Below are 12,088 nucleotides of genomic sequence, written 5' to 3' on the forward strand. Positions count from 1 at the left end.
AATCTTGTCAACCCTCAAAGCACCTCCAGGAAGTTTTGAAATGGCCAGATGGGGGCCACTGAGGTGTCAAACCGAGAGCCGGAACAGAAATGTGGAAATCGGGAGGGAACAGAACAAAAGGGTCAACATTTATACAATAAATATTTCAAAAATAAATAAATGTTGCAACACATTGAAGCTCGTTTTCTTCTTAAATTCAAACAAATAAAAAATACTTCATATAAGACTGTAGGGCAGGACTTCAGCAATCAATAAGAATTCCCACTGCAAACACCCCGACCCTAGAGGAATCACTGGAGGGTGTCCTATCACACGTTTCCATAGAGGATGTGGTGAAGAACACTAAAAACTGACCTGAAATCTCTTTAATGGTGGTAGAGGCGTCCGAGACTACATTTTCTGAAAAGTTATGATTTACCCTTTCATGGTCAACCATGTTTTAACCTTTCATGACAATCTCTTTGTTGAAATGTGCCAAAAGGTTTATTAGTGTGCACAATTAATCATATTAAAGTCATCACAATATTTGTATTGCAATCACAAAGGACTGATTACATGCAATACTGTCAACAATCCAATATTTCATGTGAATGGATATCAAAATAAATAGGATGGACTCTTACGACTCATGGGTGGCTCTGGTCCCTACCTCTGTGAATGCAGGAAACTTATTGATGATAGAAAAGCATTGCAGTAGTCTAATCTCTTTCAATTCAGAAAATATTTAAGTTAATAGCCAGCCAGAGATGTTTTAATATCAGGAAGCTGGAGTGTAAATTCTGTCAGTCAAAAGCAACTCGAACTTGAGGAAGTGATATTTTTGCTTTTTGCTAATGTACTTGTCTATACTTGTTGATCTATGTTCTTTTATCCTCTCTGCAGGCCACAAGTTATGTGTACTTATCAAAAGAAATGGACTTGAGTCACAAGCAGCAGAAATGAGCTTTCGAAAAAAGATCAGAGGTTATCTTTTCTCATATCTTAGGTGGAGTTCTTTGAAAGGCTAAAAATAAACAAGCTGCTTCTCTCTAAAAGACTCAGTGTATGTACTCCTGGCAGATGTTTCTCCAAAGAAAAGGCAAACAACTGAGCAGGCAGAGCAGCCGGTGTTGGTTCATAACAAAGCAGGAGCATTAATGTTGAGCTCAATGCCATCTGTAGAGTGGAACCATATAGACTGGATCAATGAAGAAGCAACAAATGTGAAGACTTTTATTTGAGATCCCTCAGATATTTCATAGTGTCTGCATATATAGTATATAGTCGGCATATAGTAACACTGCAGTGTCCAGATGTACAAGCCTGATTGTGAGCTACACATGCAATAAGTTTTCCCTTCGACATTAAAGTAAAAAAAAAAAAAAAAAAGAAGTTGTTTTTGTTTTGTTCAAAAAAGTCAAGTTTTGTTCATGATCTATAAAGGGAAAAAAGATCCCAGGGGGTCAATACTTTTCATAGGCACCACATGGAAAATTTGGGAGAGGGAATTTATTTATATATAAAATCAGTGTGCTTATTATAAAATATATGTTGAATATTCTTAGGATAACTGTGCTTGCTTTCCTTAGTTGACATATCTAAGTGTGTTCTTTCCATGTCTTTTCATGTTATTTAGTGGTAAAGGAAACCAAAACCAACCAGGTGCCTTGGTCTACATCTTAAATCACATATGTTAACATTTGAAATCCAGGTTAGATAAAACCCAGAAAGCCAGGGTGACCTGTCTGTGAGCTGGCAGCAGTGGATGACTTATTCACATGTTGAAGGGATTATCAGCGAACTGAAAAGGAGGAGGAGGAGGAGAGCTGCAGAGCTCTGACAGGAAACGGCAAACTGGGTAAATGTACTGTGGAAGGAAATGCTGTCTGGTTTGCATCATCTTTTTCTTCCTCATTTTTGACTGAATAGATATAATGAGAGGTGTGACGACTGTTAGCTTGAATAATGATTTCTCCATTTATGACATATCTATTGTTTTAAAAAAGGAAAGGCTGACAGAATAAAATGGGGGAAAATAAGTGCTGATTTTTAAAGGACAGCTGCTACCTGCTGTTACAGTTTGAGAAGCTGAAAAAAAAAAAAAAAAATTTGTTTAATTTGACAAAGTGAAATATGACGGACGTCCTACTGTATCAATTATGAATCAGTCTTGCAGTTGCAGATATGCAATGTCTGGATGTTTCACATAAGCAGGTGGTGGTGCAGATAGGAAAAGCAACAGAAATGTGAATTATTTACACTTAACACTAAATATTACAACTTGAGGATGAGGAGAAACATCTTATTCACATAGGCTGTTTCTGACCTGAAGTAATATAGTTACAGAAGAGAGGTCTTTATAAAAAGACTTTAGGTAAAAAAAAAAAAAAGTTCTTTGAAGATTCAGAGATTCATTCGCCATCCTTTATAGAGTTCAAATCAAATTCACTGTCTAAGAAGGGTGATGCCACAAATGGAAACTTAGTTATTACTAATCCCCCCTTTATGTAATGACTTTACACAATGACATTGATAGATGTGCTGCTTTATGTAAATAGTGCTCCCACATCACCTTCCTGTGCATCTGATTCCATAGCAAATGCTATGAGACATCTATTTCATCATCACACAACAAAGACATCTTGACTCCAAACACGTTCCAATGCTTTGGAACTACAGCCAGTGCTACTAAAATTTCTTGGAAATAACCCAGTAATAATGCTACTAGAGCTCATGTCTTGTCTGTACCTAAGACAATTCACTCAGCTCAGCATGCTGAATGCTTGAAGATACTCCAACTAATAGTAGCCCTATCCCCTTTTTTGATATCGCTCCAAGGAGCATGTTATGGTTTAAAATTTGTCCAAATGATGTGTAGTGTCTCATAGATGTTTCCGATAACTTTAGGAAATGTATTTGAACTGCAAGATTTATTCTAATGTTAAAATTGGGTCTCTTATGCTTATTGGTGGTAGACACCTAAATTAAGCAGAAGATAGATGGATGGCTGGATGGATGGATATGTTTTAACAAAGAAAAACAAGCATCAAGACGTAGCATTCACCAGAACTGAACTCAGAAGCTTTGTTTAAAAATTAATATGCCTGTAATCCAATTTCTGAAATTATGAATTAGGTTGATAGTATTCTAAGTAGAGAACTAAAAATAATATGCTCTTATGTCTTAATGGTCTTTATTATTATGTTCAGTCTGTTGTTTTGCATGAATAGTTTATCCATTGAGCTTGCCAGGATAAATATGCTAACAAAAAATAATATTTCCATGGTGCTCCGTCATAGGAGATTAAACTTTGAATGATTCGCACAGGTCCAACTTTAATACCCGAACCTCTGGTATTTTTATTAATTCAAAACCCATCATAACTCTAATGTCGCTCATATTTGCCACTCATTAAAAGTGCCAGGTTGGGGTTGAGAAAAAATTTGCAAATGTTAGTCTTTTGTTTTCATTTCCTCCCATTCCCAAACCTAGACAAAAAATGATGTGACACCAAGTGTTAAAAACTAATGCAACAGGTTCCAAAGTGTGGCTCATTAAGTGATGATAGGTTGCACACATTTTTTTTTTAAGTTTTTACTTCTGTTTATAAATACAAGTTCCATCCAAACCCTACTTTTTAATGATGGTCTTGCATCCTAATGAGACCTTTTTTGTCAGAATTGTTTTCTCTGGTCTGGTTCTGCAGTACTTTTCTCCAGAACTGTAAAATATTTTCTATTAGAATCTCTTTGCAGTACTGTTCAGCCTTTAAGCTCATAACTCTGTTTCCTTTGGTCACATTTCCTTTATTGGTACCTGAAGAGACCATAAAATGAATACTATAATTAATAAGCTGTGATAATGTAATAAATCTGTGTGCATCAAACTCTAAACCTAAATGCAAATTTACAAACATTTAAGAAAGAAATGTGTTGCATTGAATTTCTTTTTTTTGCATTTACATTAAAATAACAGCTAAATTTTATAACTTCACTCCTTAACATGTTGAAACTGCATACTTCTGTGGATCAGAATGGTCTTGCTGTGACAGAAGCATAGTCTGAATTTATCTTCCTCTTTTTGTCTTTTTTTCTGACTGAAATGAAAACGTGCATAAATGAATGAGCGGATGACTAAGCTGCCAGACTTGGAATGGTTGAATCCGTGTGTTCGTGCTGCAGCCGGCTTTGCTTGCAGCCACTCGTATAGTCATACAGTGACCCAGGCGTTTGGTTATGTAGGGCGATGCAGCGAGCCGGCAGGGACCGGGGGCATGAACTGCAGATGTGTGGAGGATGGCAGAGGCAGGGGGTTATATAGGAAGAGTTAGGCGTAGAGGGAGAGCGTGCATGAATGAGGTGAAGCGAGGAGAGATGTCCTCTGGATGACCCACCCGGCACCAGACAGCCTTGGCCTTCCTCCTCCCTCTCTCCTGCTCTCGCACTCCGTGTCTCCCCCTTGCTCGCTCGCTCTTTGCTGCGTAATCAGCTGAAAAAAACAAAAGGGATTAAAAAAGGATAGCATAGCCAGGATGATTGCACCCTGAGAAATCTGCTGATAAAAACATTTGGGGTAAACAAATCCACCTTGTGTTGTGAATAAACCCTAATTCTTACCTGAAAAATATAATTAAAGGACATTTTTTGTGTGTTTTGGCTTGAATGTTTTTACACATTAATGCATTGAGAGATTAAATTTTACAGCTGTGAAGAAGTAAGATGTTAAAAATTATAATTTAAAATTTTGTCCATTGTTTCCACCAGGTGATTTTAATCAGAGCTTTCAAATTAGATAATTAGAAATAGCAAGGATCACAATGTCCCAATTACTGTTTAAGAAAATCCAGTTCTTTCAGATAACTCAATGTTACAAGTAATCTACCAAGGAATTTTACAACACACATCCTACCCTGCTTTCCAAAACTTTTGACGTATTGATGAAACGTCTATGACGCATTTTATCTGAATTAGCTTTGAGAAGTAAAGACCCAAAGCTAATTCCCTATTTTTTTATTGTTGCATGGATGAAAATTACAGCCGATAAGTATTGAGGAGACTGTACAGTAACTATTCTGATTTTATTTACTTCTTCAGCAACAGGAAGGAAGCTGGTCAGGATTAATATGAAGATGGATCAAGCTACATACTTTGCATTCCAGGAAGAAAACCCATTAGAGGTTGCAAAAGACTTGAAAATGGGCTGTAAATTCACCTTTTAGCAGGAGAATGAGCTTAATCATGAAACTAGAGCAATCAAGAATGGTTTAGGTCTATTGTCCTTAATTTGAAAACATTACATAATGTTCTTCCAAATTTGTGGCTGATATAAAATTGAATTTAGACAGGTCTGATGAAAAATCCCTTGATGAAAGCACCAAAAAAGCTGAGTTCAGACCAGCATATACTGTAGTAGTAAAAAAATACTGGATGTCATATTCTGATGAAATCTTGCTTAGTCAGCAGGAAGAGATCCATATTTTACGCAATGTGATGCCTTTTTTTTTTTTTTTTTTTTTTTTGCTGAGACTCAAACTATTGAAACGCTGCACCTTGCATACAAACTGATGTAATGAACGGTTTGGAGTGATTTATACACAAGTCACACATGCATTGTAAATAAACATCAGCTCCATCGTTCCTGGAGTTTACTGCCTGCCTGTTTGTCGAACGGATTAGAAACAACATTGAGAATTGTTGCTTTGTTCTTCATTATTTTTGTGCTTGTGGTGCATTCAGTGAGAAATTAAAAATCTGAAGGTTTAATTTCCAATAAAAAAAAAATAAAACTAGGAGACATATATTTTAAACAGGCCTATAAGGAGTGTATTATTAGTTTATTTGAAGAACACATGCACTTTGGTTGCTAATGAATACTTAATTTATCTAATGACCAATCATTATATGAAGCATAATATCAAGTTCAGGTTTGGTCATAAGGTTGCTCATGGGTTGAATTTTTAACTTTTACCTGTATTTTAGATGTATATTTTAGATAATTACCCAAGTCTTCAACTCAGTGCATGTTGGACATATGACGGAAATTCCTGACGAAGTGTAAAAAAAATCTTCTTTGATCTGAACCTGAATTTGGCATATTGTTTTATTTCAGGTTCCATTCTCCAGTCAAATAAAACAATCATATATTCCTGAATACAGCCAAAAAAAGCTGATATATTTGATTTAAAATTAGTTACAAAATGTTTTCTTCAGCTAAATACACTCAACCTCATTTAACTTTTTTATCTGTGGTGAATGAACCAAGACAACACCACAATATTGGGGCTTGATAAACACCAGCCTGGCATATAATTATAACGATTAACAGAGTGAATAGCAATGATTATCTTTCCATCATTGCACCTGTTAATGGTCAGGATCTATTAGGTAACACGTAAACATGTTTTCCCTCAAAAGTTCTTAAGTAAGAAGCAGGAAAAATGGGCAAGAATACAAATTGACAAAGGCCAAGTTATGATACAGACTTCTAGGTTAGACTTCTTTGAAGTCTCAGCTCTGTTGGGTGTTTCCAGTCTTTCAGAAATAATCCAAGGCATCCGCGACGACGTGGCTCTGCCGGGCTTCTCCCACTTGTTCAAGGAGAACAGCGAGGAGGAGAGGGAGCACGCCGAGAAGCTGCTGTCCTTTCAGAATAAGAGAGGAGGCCGAATCGTCCTCCAGGAAGTCAGGAAACCAGAGAAGGATGAGTGGGGCAGTGGGTTGGAAGCCATGAAGTGTGCTCTGGAGCTGGAGAAAAATGTCAACCAGGCTCTGCTGGATCTGCACAAGCTGGCGACTGATTATGTTGATCCCCATCTGTGCGATTTCCTGGAGTCCCACTACCTGAACGAGCAGGTGGAGTCCATCAAGAAGTTCGGTGACCACATCACCAACCTGACCCGCATGGATGCCCACAACAACAAGATGGAGGAGTACCTGTTTGACAAGCACACCCTGGGAGGCAAAAGCTAAATGACTAGAAGAGAACATGGAGTAGAAGTGTGTGTAACAAAGGCTTCAGGCTAAACTGTGGTGACCAAGGGAGAAAGTCATGGGTCACCAATGCACACAAAAATGTGCTTTTAATACATATTACTGAAGACTTTGAAGCTGGGTTTTTTTGTGTAAACAGTTGCAGACTCAACTACCATAGAACCAACATTGGGCACCGATATCAGAACCAAGGAGCATGGTTGGAGTGCACTATGGGAACAATGTGAAGAAGTCAAACCAGTGGAGGCAAAATGATGCTTTGGGGAAATCAAGATGAGATCTGTAGGATGAGCTAAGCAAACAACTGAGATCCATGGAGAGCCCAACTTACAACACAGAGGAATAAACTAGAGATGGATGTAAGCAACGATGCTGAATAATTTCATTAAGGCTATTTTTTTTTTACATAACTGCATCAACCTCCCTCAGCAGGAGATGCTCATGAACTCACTCTGATCTATTGATCTGAATGCTTGAAGGTGGCCTGTGTTAGACCGATCAATCTTGTGACACGCAGAAGAAACTCAAATGATTTGCTGCACTCAGATGCAGGAACACTGCTTGCTTTAGGTCATTTTACCAAGAAAGCAGATGTTCAAGAAGCATGCAGAGCCGTTTGCTTTTAATTTCAAAAGTGGATTTAGAGCTGAACTAAATTTCTCATCTTTTAATACATTGACAAATACAGCCCAGGCAAATCATTTAAGCAATGGAGCTGATACAAAAACTAAAAACTAGAACTAAAAGCCTCACTGCAATAGAAAGCAATCTTTTTCAAGGTTGTAGCTCTATGAAATCTTAACTGAATGGCATAAATACTGATGTAGCAGTAAATTCAGAAGATTTTAACTTTTTGTATTTATTGAAACATCCAGACATTATCGCAGAGCTTTAGAGAGAATATAACAAATGCAACTCTCCGACTACACGTCAAGTAGTAACTCAAATAAGTAACTTTTTGTACTTATTGAAACATCCAGACATTATCGCAGAGCTTTAGAGAGAATATAACAAATGCAACTCTCCGACTACACGTCAAGTGCAACGTCTGACCCTGAAATGCCGAGGGAATTAAATTTCCTGTAGGTCTAAAGGACTCTGTGCAATGAAATGGCTAAAAGATCTAAAAGGTGCCACATAAGAGTAACCGTAACCCATTGAAAATGAGCCAGTCATCAACACTTAGAAGTTTGGAAAGGGTGGCAAATCTATTTCGAACATTCTCGGAAATGTCCACCTTACCTAAACTAATACAAGAGTGTCTTGATGACTCATCCAGGAGGTCATAAAATAGCCCAGAACCACATCTAAAGCACCGCTGACCTCACTAACCGCAATTAAGGTCAGTGTTCATGATTTAGCAATGAGAGAGAGAGACTGAGTAAAAGTGGCTTCTGTGGAAAACTACTGCCCAAAAAGATCAAACTCATATTCACCAAGAAGAAACAAAAACACATTGATGATCTTCAAAACTTAAGAAAAACAAGCCAAAAGCGGAAACACCTATATTCAAACACGGTGGTAGTAGTGTGATGATGTGGGGCTGTTTTGGATGTGGACGACTTGGTGTAATTCATGGAAGCATGAATTCTGCTTTTTTGATGGAGACTGTTCAGTCACTCAAAGAGAATTATTTAAAGCATAACAAGTTCACTTAATGGGTCAAAAAAAATCAAAAGAAAAAAATCAAGCTTTTGTCGTGGCTCTGTTGAAATTCTGAGTTAAATCTGAATGAGATGCCTTGTCATGATTTTGAACATACTGAAAAACACTCAAATGTGGCTGAAATGAAACATTTCTTGAAAGGAGTGTGGGCCAAAATGACTGTACAGCAATGTAAAAAACTGATATTAGAAATGCTTGATGCTACCGAGGGTGGCACAAGCAGTTATTAGGCATAGGGGGCAATTATGGTCACATGGGGCCATTTTGGTTTGGATGGCATTATTCCCTTGGTAAAAGAAAACATGATATGAAAACTGCTTTTCTCATCAAATCGAGTCATCTGATATTAAAATTAGTTTCAACTGAAACATTTAAGACAAAAATGGAGCAAGATCTGTCATTTTTCTTCACAGCTTTGAATGTCTGTCAAAGTGTTGGTGGAAGTAATATGTGTAAGAGAAACCCGAGACCGCTATCTCACGGCGTGTTCTGTTTTTGGAGTTTTTGGAGTGAATTAAACAAGAGATTTGGTCCTCATCAGGCGGCTCTATAGATTCTCTCTGAGTATGTATGCGTGTGTGAGAGAGAGAGGGAGCATGTGGAAGTAGGTCAGTAGTGGAAATGTTCTCTGCTGTCCTCACATGGCCTCTGTTCGGCCCATCTCACCACTCGTGTCAACTCTCGTTTTCTCCTCCTCATCCCTCCACCCTCTCCCACCCTCCGCCTCCTCCTTTATCCCTTTCTCTCTGCTCTGATTAGGAGGGGAGCAGGTCCTGCTCAGTTCACATGAGTCTAGTGCAGGTTAACTCTTCATTCGCCTCCTTTTAATTTAACCTCCCTCCCTTTTCCTTAAACCAAAATATAATTCAAGTTTTGCCTCCTGCAAGGCTGCTGTTGCGCTTGTGTTTTCAAAGCAGTCTGTGCCAAACCATTTGCGGCGTGTAACTGGTGTTTGAGGAAGAGTCGATGCCACAAAATGGGGCAGAGCTCGTTTTTTGGTTACTGAGGGCATGGCTCAGCCTTTTCCCCTAGAAATGTTTCATTAATTCAGACCAAAATCTATAAGAAAAAGCTCAGAAACCGAGGGAGAGAAAAAAACTCACAGTAGCAGCCGCTTTCCAAAAACCTAACTTCCAGTAAAGCTGCATAATTCCCAGATTTGTGAACAAATGGTGTATTACCTAACCTCAGCCAGATTTACATGATTTACAGTAGAGGAAAGAGAGGTTCATGTTTGAGCTCAGACTGCCATCTGCTGGAGTAAATACAAGAAGAGAACAACAGCCGGGTTTCACCAGGCAGATGTGCCAAAACTCCCCAACAAGGCCCCCAAAAAATGCTTCATGTCATTTTGTTCACAAATTCTTCTAAAGCCAGAGTTGAAACCAAAAGAATACAGCCAAAACTAACTTTAGAGAAGCAGAAGAGGAACTGCAAGTGGAACGTCATCATGAAACAGAAGAGCAAGTTGTCTGCACTGGTTAAACTGGTTTCTATGGTGCTTGTGGTTTCTATGGCACTTCACCAGATGAACTTGGCACAGACATTGAATACCTTGAATGGTTCAGGGGGGTTACAACAATACAAAGCCTGAAGGAATGAGGCAGCTGCTGTTTGCAGCTGAAGTGAAAATGTATGATTTAACAATACGGCTTCAGAAATTTTCATTTTTAGAAAGAATAAAATATTTCAGATCACCAGCTGAAAAAAAGCAGACAGTCCTCAAACAACAACTGAATTTAAAGCAGAGAAAAATGTGGAATTATTCATCATTATTCTCACCTTTGTCCTGGAAAAACCTGACCTGCAGGTGTTCCCAGCAGAATATTGCACCGGTCCAAGATGAGCTGTGCTACATTATTTCAGTCGTTATAAACGTATTAGCTTAAATTAAAAAGAAATAAAAATAAAAACACAAGGAGCTTACAGGTAAACAAGTACGTAAATATGGAAGCTGTCATTCAAGGCACTTTGCACATGAAAAAAATGCGCCCACTCTCTTATGGATTGGGCATGGATTCCCTTATGCCCAATCCATAAGGGAAGATCTATTTAGTCTAATTCTATAGTTTGTGCTCCAAGCGACGTTGTGCTTTAATATTTTTTACAGTACATTTAGAATTCCTAATTGCACTTTCTGAACTATTTGCAAAGAGATTTATCGCAGTGTATTTTTACATCTTTGACCAAGATAGTCAACCTTATTTTTCTTTTTTGTCAATTTCAGTTTATTTTACATCGGCTTTTATAATCCTTGGTTTACTGACTGAACAAATTAAAGTTGCATTATTTTTACATGTTTGACTGAGCTTTTAATAGTATTGGTGTATGCTGTACTGGTGCAGAGTTAGAAAATAAATGTGTAATTCAGTACATTTGTGTCTTCTGTGTTTTTTAAATAAAGAAACGTTTTAGCTCAATTCATTATTGTTTTTATCTGACTGGTACTGGCTAAATAAACCTCTCATACTAAACCTCAGAGATCAGTATTAGAATTGAAAATAAGTGAATTAGTGCATCCCTACTTAAAATTTTCATAAAAATTGTACAACTTACATTCTTTTGCCTCTACTGCACAAAACCAAGACTGATAAGTTTGCAATATTGCAAAGAGAAAAGCGGTCAGTTTCCATTTTTGAGTTTTAGTTTGTAGGAATTTTAATAAGATTTTTTTTTTAATAATGTCTAAGCCAGAGATCTGGAAATCAGCATGCCTCAGCTCCTGTCCTCACCTGACCCTCAGCTTACTCTGCACCAGGCTCTGCTCTGTCTTGGTGATTAAAGCAGCGAGCTAAAGAGTTGCTGTTACTCTACGTTGAAAGAAATCAATAAAGGTGGTTCCTGCATCTGATCAAGATGTTTCTTGTTTGGGGTATTTTGGGCACATGCCACTAGAAGGAGAGCCTGGTTCAGACCCAGAACCAGTTGGATCACTAATACCTTGGGATATCCATGGATAAGCTGGAAGAGGGATGTCTCATCAACCTCATCTCAGAGAGTGGAAGTAAAAGGATTAGTGGATGGTATTATATTGGCAAAATTTCAGTTTCATTTTTGTAAGAACACCTAAAATTTACGACTGCTGAAGAATTGCTGTAGAATCAGGATTTAAAACAATCCTCTGAATTCCTTGGCACACATTTTACTAAGCAGCGTAAAAGTACTTCAGACTGAATTAAGCAGTTAAATTTGAATCTTCTTCTGTACTCTGAGATTACATCAACCAGATTTAAATAGTTCCTTCAACTCTGCTTTCAGAAGACGGATACTGAAGCCTTTGTCTGGACTCATCCTTTAAGGAGAGACAGGTGACCCGTCGCCTCCAACCTCGCCCCACTTTGAGCTGCTCTGGTTAAACTTTCAGGTAATGTACCATAAAATAAACATCACCACAGTGGTGAGAAGCAATTTTTTCCCCCACCATTTACTTTAGTGTTTTTTAAATTTTTAAATGT

The 12,088-nt window shown here is 37.9% G+C and overlaps 1 protein-coding gene across 1 annotated transcript in view; it reads left to right on the forward strand.

Annotated features, from left to right (window-relative positions):
* The window catches only part of LOC116731603 (ferritin, middle subunit-like), a 30,615-nt gene extending 23,634 nt beyond the window's left edge, over nt 1-6,981 (forward strand). The window contains exon 2 of the mRNA XM_032581422.1: nt 6,509-6,981. Coding sequence (XP_032437313.1) covers nt 6,509-6,947 — 439 coding nt within the window. The 3' untranslated portion in view covers nt 6,948-6,981. The remainder of the gene's footprint in view (nt 1-6,508) is intronic.
* Nucleotides 6,982-12,088: the final 5,107 nt, after the last annotated feature.

The sequence above is a fragment of the Xiphophorus hellerii genome, chromosome 13 (assembly GCF_003331165.1).
Source record: "Xiphophorus hellerii strain 12219 chromosome 13, Xiphophorus_hellerii-4.1, whole genome shotgun sequence".
Classification (NCBI taxonomy): domain Eukaryota; kingdom Metazoa; phylum Chordata; class Actinopteri; order Cyprinodontiformes; family Poeciliidae; genus Xiphophorus; species Xiphophorus hellerii.